Source organism: Caenorhabditis briggsae, assembly GCF_000004555.2.
Source record: "Caenorhabditis briggsae complete genome, chrV, whole genome shotgun sequence".
Taxonomy (NCBI): domain Eukaryota; kingdom Metazoa; phylum Nematoda; class Chromadorea; order Rhabditida; family Rhabditidae; genus Caenorhabditis; species Caenorhabditis briggsae.
This window is the reverse complement of record NC_013488.2, coordinates 9931524-9959474: the sequence shown is the minus strand read 5'-3', so window position 1 is coordinate 9959474 and position 27951 is coordinate 9931524. Positions and strand designations below refer to the sequence as shown.

Below are 27951 nucleotides of genomic sequence, written 5' to 3'. Positions count from 1 at the left end.
ATTTCTTCATATCGCAGGCCCTCCGTGACCAATGAAACTTTAATGCTTGAGAAACATCCTGCTTCCTAAATATTCTGATACCATCCGCAGCCATGCTTCTCATTATTTCATCTTCAAAAATGTCAACAGAATACACGTAGTAGAGTTACTAACTGATCCAAAAACTCTGTGACTGAAAAACTGAGTAGGCGGAAAAGTTATGAAAATAACCAAATGTGCTCAACTGGAAAATATTGTTTGTCACAACTATTTGAACTCTTTTGAACATTTCGGAACAAACCAGTCTTCAATGTGTCCAAGAACACTATATAACCAGTACTTTGGTATAACCTCAAGCCGAAGACACACAACACACCTGCTCCTGAGTCTGATTAAAGCAAAAGACTATGATTGCATTTTCAGTTTTCTCAAACCGATTCTTTCAAAAGTTTATCGATCAAACACTCTCTTTTTTCCTTTATCACCTGTTCGTTTTTCATGAATCTAAATCTCATTCGACTTTTCCAAAGGTATACTTTTTAGGATAAAATGCAACTGAGGCTATGACCACAATTACAAGCTATTATCTTAATGAGTGGAAACTGACATGTTCGCATGAAGAAAGTTTTCTGGCTTCTTGGCAAGGCTTATCCTTATTCTCCCATTCCTTGTTAGTCATTTTCTTGCCAGTTTATACATTCACAACTTACTGTATTGTCAAGAAAACCCCGCGAACAATGGATTCTGTGAAATGGGTGCTTTTGAACGCTCATTGCTGGTTAGTTCAAAACTTCTCGGAGAAGTTTCTAACATTTACATTGAAGGTGTTGTTACTGTGATATACTCGTTTGCTCCCTCATAACTCCTTATTTTTTCTTCCCAACAATATCTGGATTTCCAGTTGGCTTGTTTCGAGAACTTGGAATTCCCACGTCATCTCAAGTTTTTATCGGGATAGTTTCCTGCATGTGTTAGCCAATTCAATCAATCAAAAAAATTGAATAATAAATCAAATTTCAGTTATGGGAATTTCCCTTGTCGCATTATTCGAGAATCGAAGCAGTTGTATACCAAGTAACAGGTTCAGAATAACAAGAAAGAGATCAAGATTTTTATATTACTTGTTAAATTGTTCTCTGGTTGTTGGGTATTTGATTCCGCCATTCATAAATGTTCCAGATCAAGAGTCAGCTAAACTGATTTTGTTAAATGTGAAGGATCCAAGTAAAATAATCTGGAACTATTTTTTTCTAATTTCAGACGATACCATGCCCGACGGAAGAGTTTTTCTACACTGAAGTATTCATTTGGGCAACAGAAAAGTTTTGGTATAATTATCTTTGGATGACCACCGGCTCATTAGTAGCTTTCATTGTTTTTCAAGTTGCTTTCTTCTCAACATGTTGCTTATACTATCTGTATATTTCGACAGCAGTCATGATTTCCTCAAAAACAAGGAAGTATCAACGGTCATTCTTTTTAGGAACAATCGCTCAAGCTATTATTCCTCTGATATTTCTGGTTATTCCAGTAGCCACTGCAATCTCATCAATTTATTTTGAGTTCTACATTCAGGTAGTCAACAATTCCTGTGTGATATTTTTATCGTTCCATGGATTCGCTTCAACGATTACGATAGTCTTGGTACATCATCCTTACCGAAAATTCATGATTAAAATTGTGACGTTCGACAGAAGTACTGGTGAGTTTCAGTTCGATTTCTTAGTTAGGTGCTAATCTGTGCTTTCAGAAGAGGATAATATTGAGCTCTAAAATAACTGTTGTGTATTCAGAGAAACACGCGTCTACGGGTGCATCATATGTAACGAAAGATGTTCGAGCAACGATGAGAAGGCTTTCGAATCGAGTATTGCCTGTTTTGCATCTTGGTTAAGGTTGTATATTCGTGTTTTTTTTTTTCAAATAAATGCGTTCTTTGTACATTTGTTGTACATTTGTGTCCTATTTAAAAGGAATAATAATACAATCAAAATTCCAAAGATACATAATGATAAAAAAACTATTTAAAACAAACTAAAATTATTTTCCAGCTGATTCTTTTTAAAAAATCACGATTGGTGGCTGATTGCCCGGAATATGTTTTTTTTTCTATAGTAAAAGTTTGGACACATTTAAAAAGTGGAAATTCCAAAAAAATCTTCGGGCCGGGCCGGACTGAACTGAAGATTTTGAAAAAAGCAGGCCGGCCCGGCCATCCAACTGTATCGAATTTTTATTCATCCCTTAATGTATCCCGAAAGTCTAGAAAGACCTTTCCACCACTCTCGTAATTTTATTTTTTGACCACAGAGTGCATTCATTTAAGTAGAAAACTAATCTCCTAGAAAAACTAATTTTTCCAAAACTGTCTTCATTCAATGAATACAGACAACGTCGTCCGTAAACTAGAAAATTCTCGAGGTTAAGTGGCAAAATGTTACCGTAAAACCTCTAATAGAACGACACCCGGATCGTCCACTTTGAGCCTATATATCTCATTTTCTGTGAAAGATATCAAAAAGTGGCAAACTAGTAAAATGTTGCTGATATCCTGATAAACATTTTACTAGTTAACCACTTTTTGATATCTTTCAAAAGAAGTGAGATATATAGGCTCAAAGTGGACGATCCGGGTGTCGTTCTATTAGAGGTTTTACGGTAATTGGTGAGTGACGAAAGCGACCAAGTTTTGTAAATCTTGGAATTTCGTAGATTGAAAAATTTCCTGTTGGTTTGTACTCAATTTTCCACTTTTCGAAATACGGATTTTGAGATTGGTGTATAATCTAAAAGTACACTTGATAATTTTATTCCAACAGAAATCAAAGTTTAATACATTTTCTATTGGATGGATCAATATGTATAGGACTAGAAAAATAATGATTTTCAGTCAAATTGTCATTAGATGGGGGTATTATCAATTACAAATGATTAAAAAACAAAAAAGAACCTGTTATCCATGTACATGTTTACATTGAACATTTTTCCGAGGTCAAACATCGTCTCAAATCATAATTTTGGTCGACTAAAGAAACAAAAATTTGAAGAAGGAGGCAAGAATGAGGAATATGAGTGAGACAATGAAACTATGCAGTTTGTACGGTGGTCCGTTGTTGTTTCTTCTGTTTGACAGCCGTCACTTGTTTAGCAGCACGAGAAACTCCGACCATGCAGCATCCGAGAAGACAAACGGAAACCATCAGACACATCCAGCAAAGATAGAGGATGCTTACACTGAATGCAGTCCAATAGGTTAGACTATCACAATTATCATGGTCGTGGTAAATTTGGAATGTCCAAAGGATTCCGATTGGGATACACATACAAAGACAACAGAATGTAAATCTACTGATTCTGTGCATTTTGAATGGTGTCGCATTCTTGATGTCTGTCTCTGTGGGTTTCTCTGGTGCCAGAGTTTGACGAGCGCGACGCCACTGAAAGTCCAGCTTATTTCGGAATAGAAGGATTTTAGACTTACTCCAATCAAGTAGAATGGGAAGTTTAGAGCACTAATGAAAATGACGACTCCGGTAACAATGAGCCAATATGGAATGTGTTTGTCTTCTTCGCAATTACGTCTATTAATCCATCCAATCGTGATCAGGAATATTGACATGCAGAATCCGAAGCATGATGAAACGGCTCTCACTGAAAAAGATGCGACTGTCTTGAATCCTCTCTGACACTGCTACTTACAGACAAAAAGAAGTTTTGGGGGTAGCTTATCGGTCCTTTGAACTTTTCGAACTGCTGCATCGTATTCATTTTGGACATCTCGTATTGGCATTATTTCTGTAAGTCACCTGATTTGAAATCAAACCACACACGCAGTAGTCGACACAAATTTAAAAAAGAAACTGAAAAGACCAGAACGGATAGGAAGGAGAAGAACGTGAGAAACGGTCGACGCTGCCCATCTAATGAGGAAATCAAAAAAAGGGAAAGAAAAAAGTGGGCGGTGGAAGAGGAGGAAGATCAGAGAATGACGGGGGACCAGTGGTTATGGTAGGGATACTTGCAGTGATTGTTGACTTGAAATGAAGAGAGAAGAACAAGACACAAATAATAAATCATAGAGAATTTTTTTAGCAGATTCAAGATCACTCTATCTGTTGATGATGGTATCGGGTGATCTGCATTGATTTGGAACAAAATGGATGTTATACCAAGTCACAAGGTCTTCTTCATCACGTCATAATCAAATCAAGAAATCAGCCTTGTGGTTAGTATAGAGTCTAGTTCCGATTGTTGTAGTTCTGATAATGACAAGAAATATCACGAAACAGAACGTTCGTGTAGTTCACTAGGCCTATATGAATTGGAATGAATCTCTATTTTATTCCCATGAGAACTTGTCGTTAACACACGGTCAACGACCAAAATCTTCAGGGCATTTTTAAAGAAGCAGTTGTATTTGCTTCAACATGAGATCTATCAATTCTGAGAAATTTACTAGTGAAATGTCCACAGTGATCTCAAGATATTAGGTTGGTGCATAAGTTTCTTACGATTTTGGGAAAGTTTTTGATCAAATTTTTCTCAAAGCGGAGTTAGCTAGATTAATGACAGTATTGTCCATAAGTATCAATAGTTGTCTGGCAACGCTTCGGTAATTTCTTGACCCCATCGGCCCAGAACGACGAGGGCTGCGATTGAAAAGGTAGGTTAACTCCTTTCTGGCGTCATCTTTTCACTTGAAGTCTTTTTTATCAAGATGAGGTCTAAAAGCCCCAAACGACCCATCATCCGAAATAGCGAGGTTTGGAAAATACGAGGGGTGCAAAAGAATAGTTTAGCCGAACGACATGAATTTTTGGTTGATCGCTCAAATAACGTGTGGTTTCATAGTGTCCTGTTGGGAACACCTTTCGCCTTTTCTCCTTGTTTCAATGCGACTGCCAGAATCAATTTCTCTAATTATAAACTATATATTGCGGCTATTATATTGGTACATTAATCTAAAATATCCCAGTCTTCATTCCTTTGACAGACCATCCGACACATAGCATACCCACTTTCACTGGAAATTTTGGTTTCGGAACGTCCAGAGCTAGCTCTTCTTTGTCAATCAACCGACCCTTCCGCACATTGATAGAGTAACTTTCCCACTTATTATCTACGGTAATTAGATCATTCACCCAACTGAACTTGCGAAGAAATGATAGAAGAAACAAGCTCAAGTCTATTCCAAGCCATACCGTAGTCCATCAAAAAATTTGGTACGAAGCGACCAAATTTTTTACACTGCAAAGAGACCTCAATCCGTTTACAATACTTAGTTGACTAACGGACAATGTCTTTGACATTTCACAAGTGGTTTGAAACGGATTGGTTTCAGAAGTATTCTTCAATAGGTTCAAGTCCAACTTTCGGGCCCATTTTCGTCTTTCAATTCTAAATCTTTGGCTTCAAACTGACCCTTTTGCTCGAATTTTCGAGCGCATCATTTGTAATAGAATTAAATCTGACCTCGCCCACAAATTCAGCCCCTATTAAAATGGCTTCTTAGCATACCGTTCCTGTACAAACGCCCTAATACACTCTATTTCCAGTTATAAGATGATTCTGGCCCGTCACAAAACCCTAGACGTTGTATATTTTGATTTTTGCAAGGCTTTCGATCAAGTATCTCATGCCCTCCTCTTAGCCAAATTGGCAAATTTTGGTGTTCAACCCCTCTTCATCTCCTGGTTCCAAGACTTCCTCACTAACCGCTTCTTTTCTGTCAAAATTAACCATTTCATTGAACCTATTTCTCACCCTATCCCCTCTGGGGTTCCCCAAGGCACTGTAGCCGGTCCCCTACTCTTCATCATATTTATTAACGATCTTCTCCTTTCCCTTACCTCCAACTTACATTTTTCGTTGTAGACAGTGAGGGACAAAAAAATTGTAGACAGTGAGGGACAAAAGCCAGCGCCGTGCTCGCGAACGACAAGAAGTAGGAATGAGGCAAAGTGTATATAACAAGGTCATGAGATACTCTACCCAACAAAAAAAATCCTTCGAGAAAAACCGTCCCACTAAACAGTTATCAATTTTCAAAGTTTAGCCTTCAAAATCGGAAGAAACTTATGCACCAACCTAATATTAATTAAATAAACTTTCCGAATCTGTTGGTCCAGCTGGGGAAAAGTTTTTAGTGTTCTCCCAACCCAAAGATCATCAATAATGATACGAAGATAATTCAAAACACCAGAAGCGATCTTTGATTTTAAAGACGGATGCAAGTAGTCTGAAAGTCCTGGTATCGAATTAATTTTAAATCGCTGTTACAGACGTCAGTTCCTGTTTTCGGACGGATATTTGTCAGGTTCGGGTCGGAACTTGCACAAGAACGGCTGTCTAGATGGCCATGGTCAGATTTGGTCGGAAGCTGAAAGTTGAAGTACTACTTGGTCGGGCCCTAGTCATAAGTTTATCGGAGTTTGGTTGGGTTTAAAAATTGTCTTATCCGGAATCTGACCAACCTCCAACCAGAAGTTTAGGGCGTCGCGCGAGTTGCTTTGTTGGATTAGAACATCGAAGTTTTTATAGAATATCAAACTTTTGAGATTGTGATGAATGTACTCCTCTATAATAGGGAAATCTTTATTTGCACTAAATAATTAATCATTTCTTATTTCAACATCTTGTTCTCTGTTGTTTCGAAATCTTTGCATCAATTCAGGAATCGTGAAATTATAATAAAATGAGCAATATAAACAAAGAGCAAAACAAGAAGCCAATATTAAAAGGATTATAAAGCAAGAATAAATGAAAGCAAAAACAAACGCTGTCCAATAAGTGATAGAATAGCATTCATCGCAAGATGAAAACTTGGAAAATGTGTGATATGTCAAGACTGCAGAAATTCCGCTTACAAAAGTGGAGGCATAGTTGCATACTCGGTTCATACGAAAAGGAATGAATTTATTAACTTCTTCTGTTCCAATGCCCCCATCATGAAGAGGTTCGAATAGGATGGAAACAAGAGAGACAGCTGAGAACACCATATCTTCAGTTCATATCGCAAGTCGGAAACAGAAAAAAAAACCGCAGCAAGAATGAAATCACGGTTTTTTGACGTTACTTTAGAATCACGGTCATCGTATTTGAGCGCATTTAGACAACGTCCCGGAAAAAAACACCGTGTGAAATTAATAGAGAAGTAAATTTATTTGCACAAAATAATTAGGAATTTCCTGTTTCAACATCTCGTTCTCTGTTGTTGTGAGATTTTCGCATCAATTCAGGAATAGTGAAATAAAAACAACATAAGCAACAAGCACTTAATATAACGATCACATAGCAGGAATAAATGAAAACAAGGACAAACGCAGTCCAATAAGTGATAGTATAGCATTCCTCGCGAGATGAAAAATGGGAGAACGTGAAATATGTGAAGAATGGAGCAACTCCGCTTACAAAAGTGAAAGCATAGTTGCAAACTCGGTTCATACGACAAGGAATGAATTTATTAACTTCTTCTGTTCCAATGTCCCCATCATGAAGAGGTTCGAGATGATTATCAATTCTTTCTTGACGATCTTCCGCAGCTTTCTTTTTCTGAAACTCGCTATTTTGATCCCTGGATTGACCTGGATTGACTTACTCCATATGAATAGAATGGCTGATACAATGAGCATACAAAGAGTCCCATTCCAACCATTAGCAAAAGAAGTGGAATTTCATTACATGTATCCAAACTCCATAAAGAGAGTCCGATGATGTACAAAGAGATCACTATGAATCCATAATGCGTCACCGCATTTTGAGCTGAAACTTTCTGTCATTTTGGTCTGAGAAACTCTTTACTCACAAGCTTCGATCATCCATGCCCAAGCCTTTCGAAATACCGAAATCCTTTCAGGAATACTTTCAGCTCGTTGTAGTTCATTGAAAGTTGATCTGTATTTGTCACGGACTGACATTTTTTGGAAAGTGAATCAAATCAAAATGACGGTGCGTAACAAGGAAGTTGAAGATAAAAATACGATCGATGGGTTAGGTGGAGAAGACAAATAGGATAGAAATAAGAGAGATAGCTTAGAACACCATATCTTCAATTCACATCGTAAGTCTAAAACAAAAAAAAACCGCAACAAGAATAAAATTGAGAGAGAAGTAATTCTAAATCACTCGGTCAAGAGTACCCGAATTAATTTGTAAACAATTATAGCATAATTGATTGTGTTGGAAATCAATAGGTTGAAAACAGACCATTGTTGGTCAAAGAATCGTGAATTTGATCAATGTTGAAAAGTAGAAATCATAACACATTTCTTCCTTTTCCGTTTTTAATATAAGTTGGGAGTTATACACCGAAAAATGTTTCATTTACGGCTATTCACTTTTCCGGTTTTCCAGCTACAGTACCGGTGAATGAGATATACAAAAACGTATTTTCCGTTAATTTTTGGTCATTTTTTTCTGTTTCAACAGTGTGGAGCTCGGCTGTCGAGTTTTCGAGCAGTTTGAAATCTCTGGAGAGTGTAAAATAGCCCTGGATTGGGCTCCTGGACGTTTCAGAACCCGACGTTTCGGAACCACGACGTTTCAGAACCCGACAGTTCAGAACCCGACAGTTCAGAACCCGACTTTTCAGAACCCGACGTTTCAGAACTTTTCTGCATTTTTGTATAGTGGTTTTTGCGCACCAGATGAGCATTGCTCATTTCAATTTTGTGTTTTTCTGCTTTTTTTTCATTCTCATCTACCGTACTCCAAATAATTATAGGTTCACACTGGGTATCTCTCAAAAAATCGAAAAAAATTGAACTTTTCAAGAACGATGTCTAGAAGTACGCAATAATTTTTCCGGCGAATAGAAGTCTCATTTTGAATGGTTTTATTAATGACATAGTTTTTTAAAAGTTCAACTTTTTCGATTTTTTGAGAGATTCCCAGTGTGAACCTATTATTTGGAGTGCGGTAGATGAGAATGAACAAAAAATTAGAAAAACACAAAATTAAAATGAGCAATGCTCATCTGGTGCGCATAAACCACTATACAAAAATGCAGAAAAGTTCTGAAACGTCGGGTTCTGAAACGTCCAGGAGCCCTGGATTGGAAGCTTTGCATTTACAATTTTTTTTGAAATGTCCTATTTCTTCAGCTATTTGCCGATTTCTGACATTTTTTGCAATACAAAAACGGTCCAAAAACGGATGTTTATAAGAAATCTGCAAATAGCTGAAAAACAAGTTTTCGAAAAGTTCTGAAAATGCAAAGTTTTAAACCCAGCTCTATTTTACACCATCTAAAATTTTCAAAGTGTTTGGAAACTTAACAACCGAGCTCCGGACTTCTGAAAATAATAGAAATGGCCGAAAATCAACTGAAAAAAGTGCTTTTGTTTATCTTATTGACCGGTACTGAATATCAAAAAAATAAGTCATTCTCTGTGATGCAAATTGTAACCTTATTCTGCATTTCTTACCTCCGAAAAAAATATTTAAAATCCACAAAATAACGGTCAAGTTGGTGCTGATGGGAAGGGGGTGCGAACCGTGAGGAACGCGGGGTTGTTCAACAGACAGATGCCTGAAGAACGGGCCTCCTGCAAGCAGAAGATTACGAGTGATAACCCATCAACGCCGGACCGTGACACCAAGAGAAATAGAAGGGGTATATATACCGATGGCTGGGGGAGCGGCCAACATTTTGAAGGGATTGATGTCAAAAGATTGGAACGGATTTCGCAATGACTACTTTGTCTGTTTCTCGACGCAATTCTTGTTGAGAACCAAATTTCTTTGGATTCTTCTACAGTATTCATCATCTTGAAAGAATAAAACATTATTCTAAACACAAACTACATGTCTAGTTGAGCTCTTGTGATAATCCAAACTTTTCCTCCACGTGCGTTCAACATGCGGTCAACATTCAGACTACACCATAGCCAATATTCATTATGATAAGGCCTCCAGATGTAGTCTTGTTCGTATCTTTTTTCCCCTTTATTTACCCATTTTTGTTCTCGATTTCTCACCAATCACTATGCCAGACGCTATTCCGAATACTGGGTTTGTTATTTCTTTTGTACGAATATTAGGATTATAATTATATTCTTCAGTTTTTTCGCCGGAAAAACAGTGTTCATCACTGGTGCCTCTCGTGGAATTGGAAAGGAAATTGCTCTGAAGTTGGCGAAAGATGGAGCAAATATTGTGGTAGCTGCAAAAACGGCAACTACTCATCCAAAATTACCGGGGACGATATACACAGCAGCAGAGGAGATTGAAAAGGTTTTGTTGAATTTTACTATTCTTTAGGAGCTCAACTCCGTATTAATTCAAGTCCTAATAAATTACATTTTGGGCTGGAGGGCATGCTCTTCCGTGTGTCGTTGATGTTCGGGATGAAGTAGCCGTGAAAGCAGCAGTTGATGCTGCTGTTAAAAGATTCGGAGGAATTGATATATTGATCAACAATGCTTCTGCCATATCCCTCACAAATACAGAAGATACTGATATGAAACGCTACGATCTGATGCATTCCATCAACACACGTGGTACATATCTTCTTACCAAAACTTGTCTGCCATATATGAAGAAAGGAAAGAATCCACATATTCTAAATATCTCTCCACCTCTTGATATGGATGCGAAATGGTTTGGACCGCATGTGGGATACACGATGGCAAAGTTCGGAATGTCGATGTGTGTCCTAGGGCATCATGAAGAATTCCGTCCGTATGGAATAGCAGTAAATGCACTATGGCCGTTGACTGCCATCTGGACATCAGCAATGGAGTTTTTGTCGCATGGTGGAGATTCAGCTGGTAACAGAAAAGCATCGATTATGTCAGACTCGGCTTATGTCATTCTCTCTCAAGATTCGAAAATGTTCACTGGAAACTTTTTGATTGATGAAGAAATTCTGAAGAAGCACGGAGTAAATGATTTCAAACAATATGAATGTGTTCCGGGAAGCTCACTCATTCCAGACTTTTTTGTTCCAGCAAAATCATATGAGGCCAGATTTGGATCAAAGTTGTAAATGTTCAGTAAATTTTTATTCGTTCAGATTGTATGAATAAAATTGATATTATTAGTTTTGTTTTTGTAATAATTGAAGTTCCACAAATGCAAAAATATCTTCTGCGATTTTGTGTCCATCTTGAAGATGATGGAATAATCCACCTTTCGGAAGATCGGTGACTCTTGTTAAATTCAGATATCTATCCTCCAAAATATCTTTAGAACACCTCCATGGTGTTTGTTTTGTGTAGCTCACAGCAGTTGGAATTCTAGCTTGGGAACTCAGCCAAACAGTCTCATAATTATAGCTGTTATCCAGAATAGTAAGGGCAGTTGGAAGAGTTTCCGTAAACCAGTAGAGATAGATTTCCGTAGCGATCTCATCAAGAGTGAAGATTTCATTCAAATTCGTATTTGCTGAGAATGTTGAAAGTTGCTTCCATCGAGATTCTATATATTGTGCAGTTCCAGTTGGAGAGTTTACAAAGGCGGCGTCTGCAATCATAATAATAAAAGTTGTCGAATTTGAATTAAGCTCTCACCAAAAGCTTTTGCATTCGTTGGATATGTAAACTTGTCCTGTTTGAAGTAATCTGCCATATCTGTATATAATTCCACTTCTTCTGCTCCTTCCTTCTTATCATCTTGTTTCATGGCTTTCCATGCATATTTCGCAAAAGTAAATGTCGAGAATGTAGGTCTAACGAAAGGATTCGATACATGTAATCCAGCAATCCTTGTTGGAAACAGAGAAGCCAGAAGAGTTGCCACGTCACCACCGTATCCTTCTGTTCCATGCACAAAGTAGTCGTTCAAATCCAGACGGTGCATAAGTTTGCCCAAAATTCTGGCAGTTGCAATACCGTCGAATCCTTGTTTTGTTGGTTTATCGGAGAAGAGAAAACCAGGAAGACTGGGGACAATCACATCAAACTGAATGGGTTCATCTACTCCGAAGTCAAACCCATGGCGAGATGGATTCGTAAGGATCGGGATGATCTGAAAAAGGATATTTTTTTTAATCCGGAACCAATATAATAAATCTATATAGAATACCTTGAAAAAATCCCAAAAACTTCCTGGGAATCCATGAATTATCAACAAGGGAACCACTCGTGTCTTTTTGTCTTTAAATGGAGTTGAGACACGAAGAAAATGAATTTTGAGTCCTTCGATTTCAGTTCTGTACTGCTTGAACGTATTCAAAAAATGTTGGTGTTGTTTCCAATCGAATCCGAGTAACACTTGCTTCAGCTCTTTCATATAATTGTCGTATTTCTCATCGTAAAGAGTTGGAAGCAGCTTTTCCGATTTCAGTTGTTTTTTGAACTTCGAAACTCTGTAATTTCTAGGTTTTGCAATAAAGCGAGCTATTATACTTACCTCGAATCCTCCACATCAATGGAATAAGAGTAAATCGTGTCATCATCTTTTTCAGGGTCTTCTAACTTCCAATAATCATCTGGTTCAATTTCTAGCGGAGGAAAGTCTGGCTTGTGGACATAAAAACTCAAAAGAATAGAAAATATGGAGATGATGATAACCGAAAGGAAGAACCAGGAACTCATTTCTAAGAAAATCAATGAATGAGGAATGAGTGACCTGGCAAGTAATGGTTGAGTTGGTCAAACAATGTGCCAAAGAAGATTGACCCGAGAGCCGATTGGGGAAACGGAAAAGAAGGAGAAGGAGAGGAGAAGAAGGAGAAGGAGATGAAGGAGAACTGTTGACTTTAGAAGAGTTAATCGCAGTGTGTGCTCTTTTTGTAGTAGGTTGAGGTGACAAAGCACAAAAAATTATAAATGTTCATTCGAGAAATATTTATTCCATTAAAACCCATAAAACGAGATCTCAAACTTCAATTATTTATTGCTCCAGTCATGAAGACACCCGCTTTTTTCGTTTGACTACCACATATTCATCTACTATATGATCCTCAAAATTGTAACTGAAAATCATGTAATTTAAAAAGTTTCAACAAGGAAAACAAAAAACGAAAAACTCACAACTTCGGCCGAGATCCAATTTTCAATTCTTCTGCTACTTCCTCTTCTACTTCCTCTTCGAAGTCCTCATCCACATCTTCGAATTCTTCGTGTCTCAAATCAATTGATCTATCTTTTCCACGATTTAGACGATTCCAATAACCAGGTCGTGGCCCTGATAAATAATTATATCGTTGCGAAATTCGTGAAACAAACACTTACAGTTATGTCCCCAGTAGTTGCTGCTTTGAAATGACTTTTTAAAGAATACCAAATAGTTTTTTGGAGCTCTCAGAATAATGTAAGAAGCTACTGGCCTAGATGGCTCGGGATCTTTTTCATCCTGATCTTTGCTTAGATAATTATGATATGACTGTCCAAGAATCGAATTCACAGACTTCAGAATATATTCGTCATTGTCGTTCAAATAGTGGATCCTCTTTATTGGATAAAAACCTTTAAAGTTGTGTGCTCGTGGTCCATAAAAAAAGATTTCAGATGAACCAGATCTAGAAGTAACTCTTTCTTCGAACATTACAATCCAATCGGGATTCAATTTTTTCAGATCACTAAGCAAATCAGCTCCAATTGAATCTTCAGCCTCCCATCGACGGTTTTTATTGAGGGAATAGAAAATACTGGAATCGAAATCATCGCATTGCTTTCCAGAACAAAACGTAGTTTTCTCTGGGAAAAAGTTGGTCTTAATGATGAATGCGTGAGTTTTCAGATGAGAGAGGCAGTACTCCGCTAGAGCACTTCTGATTCTGTATTTATCTGCTGATGGACCGCTATGCTTCTTCCTGAAAATTTGGTTAATTGGTTAAAATTGAGAAATACTCACCAGAAATAAAGATCTTCCATTTTGAGCTGCTTCGAAGTCTGCAATCGACAATCCGCCTTTTTATTCTTGTGTTGTTGGACAACATTTCGCAACCAAGAATTGAATGTTGACCAATATGTTGATGAGTAATTCCAGGAGGCGATTCTTATCAGGAAATCATAACTTCAGAATTGACCAAAAAAAATTCAAAACGGAAACAGGTCTAACTAATGAAAGTAGATATTATGTGTACATTTAATTAAAAAAGTCTTCAAGAAATTAGAAATCGAATCCAGCCGTGGATCTAGACCCTCTCAATTGTTTGTTTCGGCTAATGAGTCATGACCATAATCGAAATGAAGTTTTCCTTAGTTTTACAAGTTTGTAGCCGCTAGAAATCGATGAGTACCACTGAAATGCCGTATTGGTTCTACGATTGGGCAATGAGGATACTTTTTGAATTTCGAATATCGACTTACTAGGAAACTATCTGAGCCGGATTCCAAGTTACACTTTATGACCTATATCATTAGAATGAAAACCGTCACGTAAATTATTTGCAATGAAAACCGTCACGTAAATTTTCAATGCAAAATCAACACATAAAATATCTTGTGACCTAATTTTCTCGAAGCACACCGCCGTTTCGCAAAAACAGAAAACACATTCCGAATCAGAATTTTGTGGGTTTCTAATGATATAGGTCATGAAGTGTAACTTGGAATCCCGCTCAGATAGTTCTCTAGTTAGTACTTCAACTTTCAACTTTCAACCTAAACCTGACCATGGCCCGCTATACAGCCGCGTTTTTGGGCAAGTTCCAAACAGAACCTGGCCATTATCTGTCTAAAAGCCGAAGTCCTCTTAATTGCTGACCAGAAGTTCCAAGAGGGCTACCGAAGAGGTATTATTACGATCGTTACGAATTCGCGAAACAGAAATCACTGAAAAATCGGCTTTTCAAATCCGACTATCCGACAATAATCAAGTGTTTTGTATGTGAATTATTACGTGACCTTTGATCTGAATAGATAACTTTAGTTAGATTATACGTGACCTTTGATCTGAATAGATAACTTTAGTTAGCTTAGCAGTCATACAAGAACGCTCTTGTCTTTAAAAAATGACAACTGAAGCAAAAGGAAAACTTTTGGGTGTCATTGGAGATCACGACACAGTTGTTGGATTCATGCTTGGAGGAATTGGGGAGATCAACCATGTTATAGCTTATTTAATTATGGACTAAAAAATGTAATATTTCCAGGCTCGCAAACCCAACTACTTTATTGTAGAGAAGAGTACTGTCGATCAAGAGATTGAGGCAACTTTCAACGCATTCTGTGCTCGCGATGACATTGCTATAATTCTGATTAACCAGCATATTGCTGAAAGAATCCGCCGAGCTGTGAGAACATTTTTGATGATAACTATAGAAAATCGATTTTAAAAGCCAGGTCGACCAATACACTCAACTTCGACATTCTAGTGTAGCAGTGTTAGAGATTCCATCAAAGGAAGCTCCATACGATCCGTCGAAGGTGAGGGTTGATTTTATTTTCTTTGGCGAATTTTAATTTGTTTCAGGACAGTATTCTCAACAGAGCTCGTGGCTTGTACAACCCTGAAGATTTCCGCTAGATTCTTGGTTACTGTTTCAACTATCACTTCTTGTTTAAAAAAATATAAAATCCTTATAAAAATATTTCATTGGACACTATACAATACATTGGACACTATACTACCTCGTATTTAAAAAATGTGTTGTTTCTGATGTACATGCTAAATAGGTTCTTTAGAGTTTTTGGACGGAATCTTCGAATTTTTTTGTGGCTTGCATGACTTCGTCGTCTTTGTCGTAGTATCTGAAATGGTCAATTTATGATTAGCTCACAATCGAATGATTCTGGTGATTAACCTTTGTTTCATTGCGCGATACTTTCGAAGCGAATATAATGCTTGGATTTCTTTAATTACAAATTCGCCCCGTGCAATAAGTTGCTCGATTTGGGCCTCATCTCGAACTTCCTGAAATTTCTTGGTTTTTGAGCTCTTCCAATTCTTCTAGGACCCACTTTATTTTTTGAAAACGCCAGTTTGAGACGATCATGAAACCATTTCGAACCGCCAGGATATTCTTTTCCCATGTGATACAAGTTTTTGTACAAATCAACGACTCGATGTCTCAATGACATTTCTAAAAACTTTTTCCAGCTTTTGTTAAAATATGTGCCGTTTTTTTTCAGATATGCATTTAGGTTAGTTTCCGTTTACAGACTGCGACAGAAAACAGAACACCCACTTTATATTTCAAAAAAAATTGAATAATCCAACTCAAATCAATCGAATAAATAATAAACAAAAAACAATGTTTTGATTGGATAGAAAGAGAGAATTGAAAAGAAACAGGGCTTAAATACGGAAATTACTGTTCAGGGTAACATGATAAACGAAAAAACTGTAATATTTCTCTAAGAAATACAAAAGAAAAGTTATATCACTCATACCACAACGGATACAACTGTGAAAAAATAAGACGCGAGGGAAGATGAACAGGGGAAAGAGAAATGTGCGAAGGAAGCGATAGACCGGCTGAAAACGAAAAACGGGACGAAAAAGTGACACTGAATTCATTCACTAATTTACTCAATAACTTTGAGAACCTTTCCGATGGCGATGGTTTTTCCTTCATCTCTGAGAGTGAATCTTCCAAGGTATGGGAACTCCTTGAAAGGCTCGAGAACGAATGATTCAGCGCTTTCTAGCCTCATGATACATTTTTCGTCCTGCTTGACGAACTTTGCGCGCTTCTTCTCGCCAGTCTTCTTATCAATTGTGGCAATGACTCCCTAAAAATACAACGATGATGTAATTAACAGATTTTGGTAAAAACAAAAATACCTTCACTGTGACTTCCTCTACAGCAGACTGGATGTGAAGTACACACGAGTATCCAGACGCAATGATTGATTTGTGCTCGAGCACTAGAACCTCGGCATCGAAGATGCGTCCTGTTTTAGCAAGTGAATCAGGAGAGCAAATGATGAATCCTGCCTGCAACTCGCTCTCTTCAATTCCCTTCAGCTTGAATTTAATGTTATCGCCAGCGACGACACGATCAGTCTCCACATCATCTGCCCAAATTTGTAGAACTTGAACTGGTTGCTTATTTGGCATGACAACAAGAGTATCTCCCTTTTGAACACATCCGGATTCCATCTTTCCAATGATGACAGTTCCCATTTCAGAATACTTTTCACAAACGATACACCGAACTGGTCCATTAAAATCGCGCTTGAATGATGGAAGCAGCTCATCAATAAATTCAATGAAGCATGGTCCAGTGTACCAACTTCCTTCTGTTGCAGACGGTCTGTCCTTGATGAATGAACCAGTAAGTCCAGAGCATGGAATGTATGTGATATCAGTTTTTGGATTGAAACCGAGCTTTCTAAGATATGGGGTGAGCTTTCCTTCGATTTCTTTGAATCTCTCCTCCTCCCATTTAACGGTTGGGTCGTCCATTTTGTTAACCAGAATGACAAGATGTTTCACACCAGCGGTTTTCACAAGCATAGAATGCTCACGAGTTTGACCTCCACGGTCGAATCCAGTTTCGAACTCTCCTCGGCGAGCAGAGATAACCTGAAAATAGATTTCAAAGAATGACATCATCTCTAGAATTCTCACCAAAACGGCCAAATCTGCTTGAGTAGCTCCAGCGATCATATTTGGAACGAAAGACTTGTGACCTGGTGCATCAAGAATAGTGAAATGACGCTTTTCGGTTTCAAAGTAAGCACGTCCAACTTCTACTGTCTTTCCCTTTTCTCTTTCCTCATCATTTGTGTCCATGCACCAAGACAGATACCAACTCTCACGTCCTTTTTCTTTGGCTTCTCTCTCATACTTTTCCAATGTCCGTTTGTCAACCATTCCAGTCAAGAACATAAGTTGACCTCCAATTGTTGATTTTCCAGCATCGACGTGTCCAACGAAAACAATGTTGATATGCTCCTTATGGGATCCATCATCAACGTAGACAGTCCGTTGAAACTTTTTGGCGAGAGGTGCAATTACATCTTCTTCTGGTGTTGGCTGAAAAAAATTTTTTGTTGAAATTAGTTGTTGCTCTCTTGGATCTGATGATTTTTAATTATTGATATAAGGAGAAATACTTAAGTAGTTGAATATGTCAAAAATTTTATCACCTCCTTCTTTGGTGGTGCGGACTCAGCAACAGGTGCAGCAGGAGTAGGTTCTTCAACCGGCGATGAGACAGTTTCTTGTTGTGCTGGAACTGGTGATGGATCAGCTTGCTCTTCCCAATCTGAATTTTCAATAAATAAAATGAGCGGGAAATATGATATACCTTCTGCTGGTTCCACGATTGGCTGTTCGGGAGTTGGTGGTGTGTATGGCTGTCCAGGTACAAATGGCCGAGCGTTTGGGTTCGGAACGAACGAGTTTGCGTTTACGTTCCAGTTTGACATATTTAGCTGCAAAAGTGAATGGTGTGAGCCAGTATGAACAAGTTATGAATAATAATGATGAGAAAATTCGGTAAGAACAAAAATAGATACTGTTGAACAACAAACTAAATTAACTCGAACCGACGCCTTCGCCAACGAAGTTCTGAAACTGCAGGTTGACTTTGGACCTAAAACGGGGGTAGAAAAATGGATTACATAACTAGTATGAAAATTTCAACATTTTATTATGAAGTACATGATGTACCGATCATCAAATTATTAAAAAAACATCCATAAATGTGCATTTTGAACCATTTTTATTCACACTTTTGCGCAGAATTACACAACCTCAAGGGGCGGGGTCAATTTTGCAATGCGCCGCACGCAACTTTTGCAATGGTGCAGCACGGTTCATTGGGTCACCACCGCGGTGTTGTTTTTTATTTGAATTGTAGAGGCGGAATTCTTATGAAACTCATCGCGTGCTCCGGCTTATTGATTTGAGCATCCGATCGGAATATTGAACTTTTTTGATTGTATGTATCCTAAAAATTATAATAGTTTTTGCCTTCATTTACACTGAGCAGAGAATTAAATGCTGTTTACATGTTCGGTATAGTCTGAAAAACGTATATACCACATAAACATTTTCTGTGAAAAAAGTAATTTTGACTCTATTTGAAGGCTCAAAACCGATCGATTTTCATTTTCCTCGCCAAATCCCACCTCGTGAGTTGTCTGCTCCTTTTCTCCATGTTTCTTCTCTCTTCTTGTAACGCCTTACTGGAAAATAACTGTTTCCTTGTTTTAGTGTTAGTTTGGCAACATAAGTTTTGTTTTCTACATATGTTCGCTTATTATTCGTTAAATGTACTATTCAGTCTTATGAATTTCAAAAATCGATATTTGCAGACACGCATACTGGGTTGATTGCCTATAGGAATCACTCTGGTTTTTTTTAATCACACACTTGTTTAACTGCTGCGAGGGCAAGTGTAGCTAACGTGCGAGACGAATCTACACAACAAAAGCTAACTGAACAATGTGCTCGCCGGATCCCGAAGATATGCATATCTTAACCAATGATATCCCCTCATTTGATAAAAGCCTCGATCCCTATGGACCAGAAGGCCATTTGGCCCTGGATATCGAGAGATTTTCCTCGTTTATGAATAAACCAGACAGTCGAATTATGTCCAAACCAGTGATCGTTCGAGGAATCCCTTGGCGCATCTTGGCTATTTGCAGGTCTGTTGTGACATCTATTTATCAATAGTTGGAAGATATTTATTTGCAGACACCAACAGAACAACCGCCAGGTTGCGACTTCACGATCTCGTAACAACTACAATTTCGGGTTCTTCCTACAGTGCAACAACGATGATCTACTGCAGAAACGAGGAATGTGGAGGTGCTATGGACAAGCTACTCTTGAAGTGCTGAACGCCAACGGACCGCCAATACAGAAGAAAATTCATCACTCGTTTCACAATACCGAAGTTGACTGGGGATTTTCAAATTATGATCAGTATGATACATTAACGAGCCCTAAAGACGGATACGTTATTGATGATGTGATCAGATTGCGGTGCCGTTTCACTGCCGATGTTCCAACTGGAGCTAATTACATGTAAGAACCTGGTTTGTCTATCATTATCACTTTTGCCAATTTCAGGTGGGATAGCAAAAAACACACCGGGTGTATTGGATTGCGAAACCAAGGAGCTACTTGTTATATGAATTCGATATTGCAATCGTTCTACTTCACGACTGGTTTCCGCCGCGCTGTATATAATATGGAAGTTGGTACAGAACCGAATGAAAGCAACATTGTGCTCGCCATGCAAAGAGTTTTCTATGAACTTCAAATGTCTAGTGAAGCAGTCGAAACAAATAGTTTGACACGAGCATTCGGTTGGGACAAGCTTGACGCCTTCAATCAGCACGATGTTCAAGAGTTTTGTCGAGTTCTCCTCGATAACCTGGAAACAAAAATGAAAGGAACATCTGAAGAAAAATCGATCCCCAATCTATTCCGTGGAAATATGAAATCATATATCAAGTGCCTTGATGTAGATTATGAGAGCTCACGAACTGAGTCTTTCTATGATGTACAGCTCAACGTTTTGGGAATGGATAGTTGTAAGTGATTTTATTTCAAAAATTTTGAACAGATTTTGAGTAATCAAAGACATTTTCAGTAGAACGTGCTTTCGACGCGTATACCACACCTGAAACACTTGATGATGATAATAAATATGATGCTGGAGATCACGGTCTACAACGAGCTGAGAAAGGAGTCAAATTTGTTGAATTACCACCAGTGCTACATGTGCAGTTGATGCGTTTCCAATATTGTGGTGTGGAGCAAAAGATCAACGAACGGTTTTCGTTTCCGGAGAAAATGAATCTTTCGAACTGTTGCGAACTTGGACCGATGCTCAATGAGGAGGACTGTGTTTATAGTCTACATGCCGTCCTTGTACACAGTGGGGAATTCCACGGCGGACACTACGTCACCTACATAAATGTCAACCTGCATGAATCGGCAGTCGATCCAACGGCAACCGCGAAATGGTGCAAGTTCGATGACGACGTAGTTTCGAGAACAACGACAGACGACGCCATTGTCAGTAATTTTGGAGGTGAAAAGGCTATGAACTCGTCTGCTTACATGCTCGTCTATGTTCGAGATAATGCTATTGATCAGGTTTTGGCTCCGATTCCTGACACGCAGATTCCGCAATCCGTGTCTCGTACTTTTGAAATGGAACGAATGCATCGTAATCGTGAGAAAAAGAAACAGGAAGAAGAACAGATGTGTATGAGTATTACTCTTGTAACTCCAGACATTCTCGCGACAAATCACTCGTTTGATCTAATTGAACCAGTTACTATCACCGACGTTCTCCCACATGAGACTGTATACAAGCACATGGTGACCGCAGAACTCTACCAATTCGTGCAAGAGAAGCTTTTCGAAAAAAGCACCTTGCCAAAAGTTGACATGTTCGATTCGGATGATGAAACCAGAATGAAGAGAAAAGAGATTCTACGTCGTTTGAAGACGAAAAAGTTTGGTTTCCGACTATGGAGGATGACTGACTCATACACAGTAGACAAACCCCAGAAAATGGCATCGAGATTGAGACCAAGTGATGTGAGTTTTCGTTTTTTCGAATTTTGCCAATACCCCATTTTTGTTGATTAACTATTGCCGAAAATTCTTTTGCTGAGTCCTACATTGGTTTTGATTTTAGATGATCAGAGAATGATCATTCAAAAATTCAGTATTTTTGGTAATTTCTTTACGACACTATGATATGAGCACCCCAACCTTTTTTGAATCAGCTAGTTTTCAAACAATTTGATAGACTAATAACGTAATACTTCTAAAATCCTTTCAGTTTATCGAGTACAGCATCGATACTCGCTTGGATCATACCTTGAGCCACGATACTGAGACAATCTACGTTGAACATTCTCAGTTTCTTCAGCCACTAAACGAGTACTTGCCAACCCGTAAGAATAGATGCTGAAAGCATACATTCACATAGAATTTTGCAGGTGATATCTTATTCTTTTTGAAGTACTACGATGCAATCACCGACAAATTCACCATCATTGGACACGTCACTCTGGATTCTCACAAAAGATTGAACTTATATCGCATGACGTTCTGTGATCTACTTGGGTTGCCGAAAGACACCGAACTGAAGTATTACATTGAGCACGCGCCAAATCATGTCGAACAAATCGATGATCCTAATAGAAGCACAATCAGCAGACTTGTGGACGATCAGGATGGTGCCATAGTAATTGTAGAGAAAGCCGATCCAACTGCGAAAAAAGACGCTAAAACAAAAATGATCGAGTTGTACAATGATGTTGAATTTGAGTTTTCTCAACAGTTCTATAGCAAAATGCCAAATGAGGAACCATTTGAGCTATTCACTAAAAGATTCTGCCTCGAACAAAAGTTGACTGACGTAACGGAATTCATCGGATCCGAATTGAATGTCGACCCCAGAAATGTAATGTTGTGGACTCGTGTCTCTGGTAGCCGCTTCGAACCGAACTTCGACGATTACGCTGTCACGGGGATCCAGTGCAAATATTTGACATTGAGAACGCTACATGATCCTAGACAACATAAAAAATATAGTGTCTCATATGCGATCTTCCCGTTCCCAGTCAATGAAGTGCATACCACACGTATGTTCGTCCGACTTTACCGGCAGATGCCCAACGGAAATGTAGAAGAACTGAATTTGTTCCCGCCAAAGGATGGAACTGTGACAGATCTCATCGCAGAAGCCAAACGATATTATCCATCTGTAGAAGGCGGATCCGGAAAGTTCAGGTAAATTCATACACTCAGTTTAAGGCCTATTCAAAATTAATATTCTAGACTTCTTCAAATCGGAACTTCACCTCTCAACAACCAACGTGTCTTTCAAATCTACAACGAAAATACGGCGATTGTTGATCTTGATCAAAGACCAGTATATAAGCAGGTTTGTGACAAATTGTGGTACGTAAATTTCTGATGTATTCAGCAGGCTCAACACACACTTAACTGTCGTATCGAAGAAATTCCTCACGATGAGTTGGACGTTGCTCAGGGAGAGTTCTTCTGTCCAGTGGTTCATTACGATCGTGAGCCAACGAAACTTTTCGGAGTTTCGTTCGTCATCAAGATTCGCAACGGGGAACTGATGACTGACGTGCGTGATCGTCTTCGTAGAAAGCTGCCCGATGTTTCGGATGCTGAGTTCGCGAAGTACAAGTTCGCTTTGTTGAGCAGAGACAAGGTATTAAATTAATTCGATATACTGTTTATGATGTCCCGATAGTTGCAGCTTTGTCGCAATATTGAATTCAATGCCGGCGAGAAGGTCAATCTCATGGACATGGCAAATCAGACCACTGGAGGTAGGACGGTTTTTTTTTCTTTAATAAAATACACTGCTGTTGTTTCAGTTCCTCAAGTCTACATAGGATTGGATCACAAATCACCATCCCAACATTCTAATGAAGCTGCCATACGAATTCTGAACTGACCCATTTTCCCGTCTTGTCGAATTTATTCTTTCTCCCACGTGCAATCTCTTCCTCTTCTTTTCTCGCTCTCTCCCTTTTCGAATGATTACGGTCAATGGGTGATTCTAATTTAAATATGTTAATTTCCTAATGTTTTATATTCATCTCTACCTGGGTCTATCTCCATCCTCCTCCTCCTCCGCAACCTATATAGGTTCTTTTAAAGTTTCTCGTCATCCTTTTTTTTGTGTTCCTCCCTGTTTTCTGGTGGTCCCCGTAATTTATTTGGCCATGTCGTCCCGTATTGATAGGAAGGTGCTGGCACCTTTTTTCTTTCATAAAGACCCGTGCTTTTTCTCTTCCTGATCATCCCCACTTAACTACTATGATTACTCCTGTTGTTTCAGATTTGAGTGGTGATTTGGTGAGTTCAGTTTCGGTAAGCAGTTTTTACTGTTCATTGGACCCCCCAATTGTCAATAAAACCGCTTTAACGTTTAGTTTTTCAGTACATCTGTTATTGATACCACGAACAAATCCTTCTAAATAGCTATATATTTTTTCTGAATTCATTCAAAGGTTTCAAATTATGTAACTGTAAATATTTCAGGAAAAATCTCTCCGCAATTTAAGATGAAACCTTCGTCTAGATTCTCCAATTGTTGCTATCCCTGTCCCCCCCCCCTCACTCATATTTGATATTCCCCATTTGAAGCTAGTAGCCTTGGCGATATCTATAAATAATACTCAAGACATATATTCGTGTTATTTGTAATCATAATTCATCCAAATAAATCGATAGTTGTAATTTACAAGAAAATAAATGTGAGAAAATACATACGGAAAAAAAATGTACAGGAATCAATAAAATCATGGAACAAGAAGGGTTTCTTTTGAGATTAGTAGGTTAGACTTATTCGTCGTCGAACTCTGGACCAGCGGCTTTTGCAGTCATGCGTGTTGTACGCTTCTTAACTGGGTCACTTTTTGGTACAAGAAGTGGCTTGAGATCCTCGGTTTTCAGATGCTCGACGGATGAAGCAGTACGCTTTCTTTTCATTGGGGACACGTTGGTGAGAGTTTTCAAACGCTGAAAAGTTGAAATTCGGAATAGGAGAGAGACAACGAGACACTTGCCAAGTATTCCAAATAAAGGCATTCGTCGAATTTTCCAGACAGTTCAGTGCGTTCCAAAGTGATGTTGCGTTGAAGCGCAAAGCTGAGAACAAGTTCTTTCTCGCAAACTTCCTCTATATGGAGACCGCTTTCCGAGAACAGAGCGCTGCAAGGAATTGCTCCACTTATTCATTTTTCCACTTGAACCAAAAAAGTTTCAACTAAATTAGAATTAACAAAAATGACCAACTAGTGAGGTGATGGAAGAATTTCGGAATTTCTGCCAAATCGGGGTATTTCAGAATTATCTAAGAAACTAAACGATTTTATCTCAAATTAAGAGAGCTGAACGCTTATAAACCCTCAAAAACCCAGAAAGTGGTACATGACATCCAGGCCATCAGCTTGTCATTTCTGACTTTTTAAAAAAGTCAACGCTTAATTTTTCGGAGTTCTTAACAAAAGTGTGCCCCAACCTCCATTTCTCTTCAACCAGTGTCTTGCTGACTTTGAGTAATTCGGTGCGTTCTGGAAGAGTGCAGACTCTTTCGTAGACGACATCCTTATCGTCTTTCACACCTTGAAACTTTGATTAATGGGTGAATGGAAAATGAAACTGAATCACTTACCAAGAGTTTTAGTCTTGGGGATCCAGTAGATGTACCATTTTTTGAAGTTGTGCTCGCGATCGTAGACCAAAATCGACATCTGAATTCAGATTGTATTCAGAATATTTCGGTCATAAAAAAAAGGTCGTGAGATACTTCAAAGTTGGTACAATTTAAGAAATATGATAAAGGTTCAGGAATTGTTTAGATTTTATTCACACCGATTTTTTGTGTCAAGCTTCGAGACAAAGAACTGGAGATTGTGTAGAAAAAAGAAACGGAATTGAGGTATATGGCAAGGCACTAGTCAAAATGGCACTATTTTTGAAAAATGTGGAGCAAATTGTGTGTGGCGAGAAGAGTTGAGAAAACCGTAATACATGAAAATATGAATAAGGAGATATATAATAAGAAAATATGTCAACGTGCAATAGAGAAAGTTAAGAAGGGTATTTTGAAAACTAAGGGGCATGCTATAAAACTATTTAAGGGGAACTTCAGATGATCACAGTTTGATTAGTGGCAGATGGAACTCCGAAGTTGAGAATGTACCAGTCATGACCGTACATGAGAATGGCAAGTGGCTGACCAACAATCAACGAGAGCCAAACAATTATGTTTCCTAAAAACATGTTTTTCGGGGCAGGACCATCGAAGGTATTACTGTACTTGAGAAAAAAAAACCAACCTGTTCTTCCGCCTCGTACGATTTTATCAGTGATGTAGGACAATGGAATCTGACCCATCATTCCGTAGTACGACCATAACCGGAACATCTTCAATGGCACTGATACTAGATATTCGTGGAAGAACGCCGACACGAAGAACACAACGAAAAATGCACTCATTTTGGTGAAGTTGTTCCTCATCATTGGACTGTAAATGTGGCGAACCGCAAAGCGATGAACTGGAATATTCCAGGACTTCCAGAAATAGGAAATGGTTTCGGAATTCCAGAAGTCACGATAGAACTCTCGATCGGCAAATCGCAGAAGTTCAGCAACCAAATTCAGGAAAGAGTGGAAGAATGTATAGAAGAAGAGAAGCCAAATGAGATGATTTGGAATAGCAAGCTTCAGAAGACGTTCCAAACATCTCGAGTATTCCATCTCGCTCAGTGGCTTCATACTGTTTCGGACAGTCGGAACAACCCATTGTTGAACAAGAGCGGCTATAAGAAAAGATAGGAAGATCAGCTCGACAGTTCTCTTGATCAAAAAGTGTTTGCGGATCCTGAGTGTTCTTGGAAACTTGAATTCGTAGCAGAGGGTAGGTGCCGCCATGAAATAATAGATATTCGAAAACGACAAATTGGATGGATAAGCAGCGGCCATTTGGTGCATCGACAGCTCATCCTTCAAATCCCAAAACTGTTTTGGATCGCATGTCTTCTTAGCCAAATCGGTTACTTGAGTCTTCAGCTCGGTTATCTTTCGTCGCGCATCACGTGCCCAGTAGTTTACATGTCCGTATGAGATAAACTTCAGAGCTTCGATAACATACACTCCCATCATTCCAACTGACCATAATGGATTCTTCCACTGAAAGTGTAAATTCAATGTAAAAAAATATTTGGGTAAACAACGAACCGTATGTGTGAGGGTAACAACTACGGGGATCGTGAGATGGACGATCACAAGGACTGTGTAGAATACTGCGGCGAATGCATTGCCCAGCCATCCACGCTCTGGAAACAAAGGAATTTTCAAAAAAAAAGTTTCGAATTTTAGGAGAGAAAACATGGTAACGGAGAAAGTGAGGAGTGCGAGGTGTGTGTTGTTGTTATTCTGTCTGGACAGCGCACGTGACTGCCAAAGAAAAATGGGAGAAGGCGGAGACTATGTGTACAAGTGTGCGATGCTGAAGAGCGCAGTTGCCTAGATTTGATAAGGAATCTTATACATATAATAGATTTGAGCTAGGTTGGTTGACATGAATCAGATTCATATAAAGCTCATCAATGAATTATGTAAATCCAATTACCAAGGACCTTCTCAACTCCGAGGACTAGAACAATTTGAATGTTGGAGCAGAGAATGAGAGCAAGATTCGGCCAACTCCAGATCGAGTAGTTGTGCTCGACGAACGTGGACATCCATTGGAGTGGAGTTATCAATATACCGTACTTTATCACATTTTCCAGAGCAACACGGCCGTTTGAGAGCACCTAGAACATTGAAGAATTGGAGTTCTATTCCATTGAAAATTCTCTACTTACCAGCAGCAATATGGACAAGTTGAAAAAACCACGGAAATTCGTCCAACCTGAACTGGTGGAGAATAGTGAATCTTGAGCAGTGTGAACTACTTTTTCGCATGGTCTAGAACTTTTTTGGGATTGGAAACATTATTTTGTTTGAGTAATTTTTACCCTCTCAATTCAGAACTTTTTCTGGAAGAATTTCCGTTCTGTGCGAAAGAAGAACGCCTGCTAGCTAATGAGCCATTTGAAGATTCTGAAGGCTGTCGTCGCCGCCGCCCCTGAAACGTTTAAACGGAACTTGTTGGTTGAAAACCGAGCAACGAACTGTTTGGTGTCGCATCGACATCGCGACGAGGTTTTATCTGAAATTTCAAAGAGCTTGTAAAAAATTAAAATCTAAATAGGTGAATATTCATTCAGAATGCAAGATTCAGGTTAAAAGTTTATAAGAAAAAGGACGAATAACAAGTTTGTGTCTGACGTGCCTACGGTTGTTTGTTGCATATTTATCGAATCAAGATAAGAGACAACGGCGTCTCGCGCCTCTCATTGTGTTGCGATATATCAGTTGTTTGGAACGATCGGTGCACTTTTCGCCAGCAACACTAACTTCATGATGTCCAGAAAACAATCAGAAACTAATTTTATATTCAATGCAGTTAAGTGAAGGAGAATAGTAGGAACTGTATAACTTTCTTCCGCCGCTTCATTGTAAAGAAAAAACTTGTTCTGATATCTCTCATCCGATCACAGAAGG

General features: G+C 38.6%; 11 protein-coding genes across 11 annotated transcripts; 4 read left to right on the top strand and 7 right to left on the bottom strand.

Moving 5' to 3' along the window:
• Nucleotides 1-1001: 1001 nt before the first annotated feature.
• Cbr-srh-75 lies at nucleotides 1002-1873 on the top strand (the record flags this gene model as incomplete). The annotated part of the gene is made up of 3 exons (XM_002636390.2): nucleotides 1002-1190; nucleotides 1240-1681; nucleotides 1773-1873. The coding sequence occupies 3 exons, from the start codon at nucleotides 1002-1004 to the stop codon at nucleotides 1871-1873; spliced, it is 732 nt and encodes a 243-aa protein (XP_002636436.2).
• Nucleotides 1874-3065: 1192 nt separating this feature from the next.
• CBG23098 lies at nucleotides 3066-3769 on the bottom strand (the record flags this gene model as incomplete). The annotated part of the gene is made up of 3 exons (XM_002636391.1): nucleotides 3066-3416; nucleotides 3461-3630; nucleotides 3679-3769. 3 exons carry the CDS (start codon nucleotides 3767-3769, stop codon nucleotides 3066-3068), a joined length of 612 nt encoding a protein of 203 aa, XP_002636437.1.
• A 3386-nt stretch (nucleotides 3770-7155) lies between these two features.
• On the bottom strand, nucleotides 7156-7895 carry CBG23099 (the record flags this gene model as incomplete). The annotated part of the gene is made up of 3 exons (XM_002636392.1): nucleotides 7156-7530; nucleotides 7577-7740; nucleotides 7784-7895. The coding sequence occupies 3 exons, from the start codon at nucleotides 7893-7895 to the stop codon at nucleotides 7156-7158; spliced, it is 651 nt and encodes a 216-aa protein (XP_002636438.1).
• A 2069-nt stretch (nucleotides 7896-9964) lies between these two features.
• Nucleotides 9965-10966, top strand: Cbr-dhs-18 (the record flags this gene model as incomplete). The annotated part of the gene is made up of 3 exons (XM_002636393.1): nucleotides 9965-9990; nucleotides 10041-10212; nucleotides 10286-10966. The coding sequence occupies 3 exons, from the start codon at nucleotides 9965-9967 to the stop codon at nucleotides 10964-10966; spliced, it is 879 nt and encodes a 292-aa protein (XP_002636439.1).
• A 51-nt stretch (nucleotides 10967-11017) lies between these two features.
• On the bottom strand, nucleotides 11018-13796 carry CBG23101 (the record flags this gene model as incomplete). The annotated part of the gene is made up of 7 exons (XM_002636394.1): nucleotides 11018-11442; nucleotides 11490-11946; nucleotides 12004-12286; nucleotides 12331-12456; nucleotides 12954-13107; nucleotides 13155-13735; nucleotides 13777-13796. The coding sequence occupies 7 exons, from the start codon at nucleotides 13794-13796 to the stop codon at nucleotides 11018-11020; spliced, it is 2046 nt and encodes a 681-aa protein (XP_002636440.1).
• A 1082-nt stretch (nucleotides 13797-14878) lies between these two features.
• CBG23102 lies at nucleotides 14879-15393 on the top strand (the record flags this gene model as incomplete). The annotated part of the gene is made up of 4 exons (XM_002636395.1): nucleotides 14879-14974; nucleotides 15020-15160; nucleotides 15210-15293; nucleotides 15340-15393. The coding sequence occupies 4 exons, from the start codon at nucleotides 14879-14881 to the stop codon at nucleotides 15391-15393; spliced, it is 375 nt and encodes a 124-aa protein (XP_002636441.1).
• A 154-nt stretch (nucleotides 15394-15547) lies between these two features.
• CBG23103 lies at nucleotides 15548-15947 on the bottom strand (the record flags this gene model as incomplete). The annotated part of the gene is made up of 3 exons (XM_002636396.1): nucleotides 15548-15617; nucleotides 15671-15780; nucleotides 15828-15947. 3 exons carry the CDS (start codon nucleotides 15945-15947, stop codon nucleotides 15548-15550), a joined length of 300 nt encoding a protein of 99 aa, XP_002636442.1.
• A 447-nt stretch (nucleotides 15948-16394) lies between these two features.
• Nucleotides 16395-18245, bottom strand: Cbr-erfa-3 (the record flags this gene model as incomplete). Its single annotated transcript, XM_045237555.1, has 3 exons — nucleotides 16395-16601; nucleotides 16654-17850; nucleotides 17964-18245. 3 exons carry the CDS (start codon nucleotides 18243-18245, stop codon nucleotides 16395-16397), a joined length of 1686 nt encoding a protein of 561 aa, XP_045097834.1.
• A 1021-nt stretch (nucleotides 18246-19266) lies between these two features.
• Nucleotides 19267-23287, top strand: Cbr-math-33 (the record flags this gene model as incomplete). The annotated part of the gene is made up of 10 exons (XM_002636398.1): nucleotides 19267-19472; nucleotides 19522-19854; nucleotides 19900-20366; nucleotides 20426-21384; nucleotides 21632-21746; nucleotides 21792-22587; nucleotides 22636-22741; nucleotides 22784-23038; nucleotides 23087-23159; nucleotides 23208-23287. The coding sequence occupies 10 exons, from the start codon at nucleotides 19267-19269 to the stop codon at nucleotides 23285-23287; spliced, it is 3390 nt and encodes a 1129-aa protein (XP_002636444.1).
• An 893-nt stretch (nucleotides 23288-24180) lies between these two features.
• Nucleotides 24181-25091, bottom strand: CBG23106 (the record flags this gene model as incomplete). Its single annotated transcript, XM_045237554.1, has 4 exons — nucleotides 24181-24357; nucleotides 24405-24549; nucleotides 24860-24962; nucleotides 25013-25091. The coding sequence occupies 4 exons, from the start codon at nucleotides 25089-25091 to the stop codon at nucleotides 24181-24183; spliced, it is 504 nt and encodes a 167-aa protein (XP_045097833.1).
• Nucleotides 25092-25488: 397 nt separating this feature from the next.
• CBG23107 lies at nucleotides 25489-27534 on the bottom strand (the record flags this gene model as incomplete). Its single annotated transcript, XM_002636400.2, has 7 exons — nucleotides 25489-25613; nucleotides 25680-26532; nucleotides 26581-26678; nucleotides 26975-27158; nucleotides 27210-27312; nucleotides 27363-27472; nucleotides 27520-27534. 7 exons carry the CDS (start codon nucleotides 27532-27534, stop codon nucleotides 25489-25491), a joined length of 1488 nt encoding a protein of 495 aa, XP_002636446.2.
• Between the last annotated feature and the right edge of the window lie 417 nt (nucleotides 27535-27951).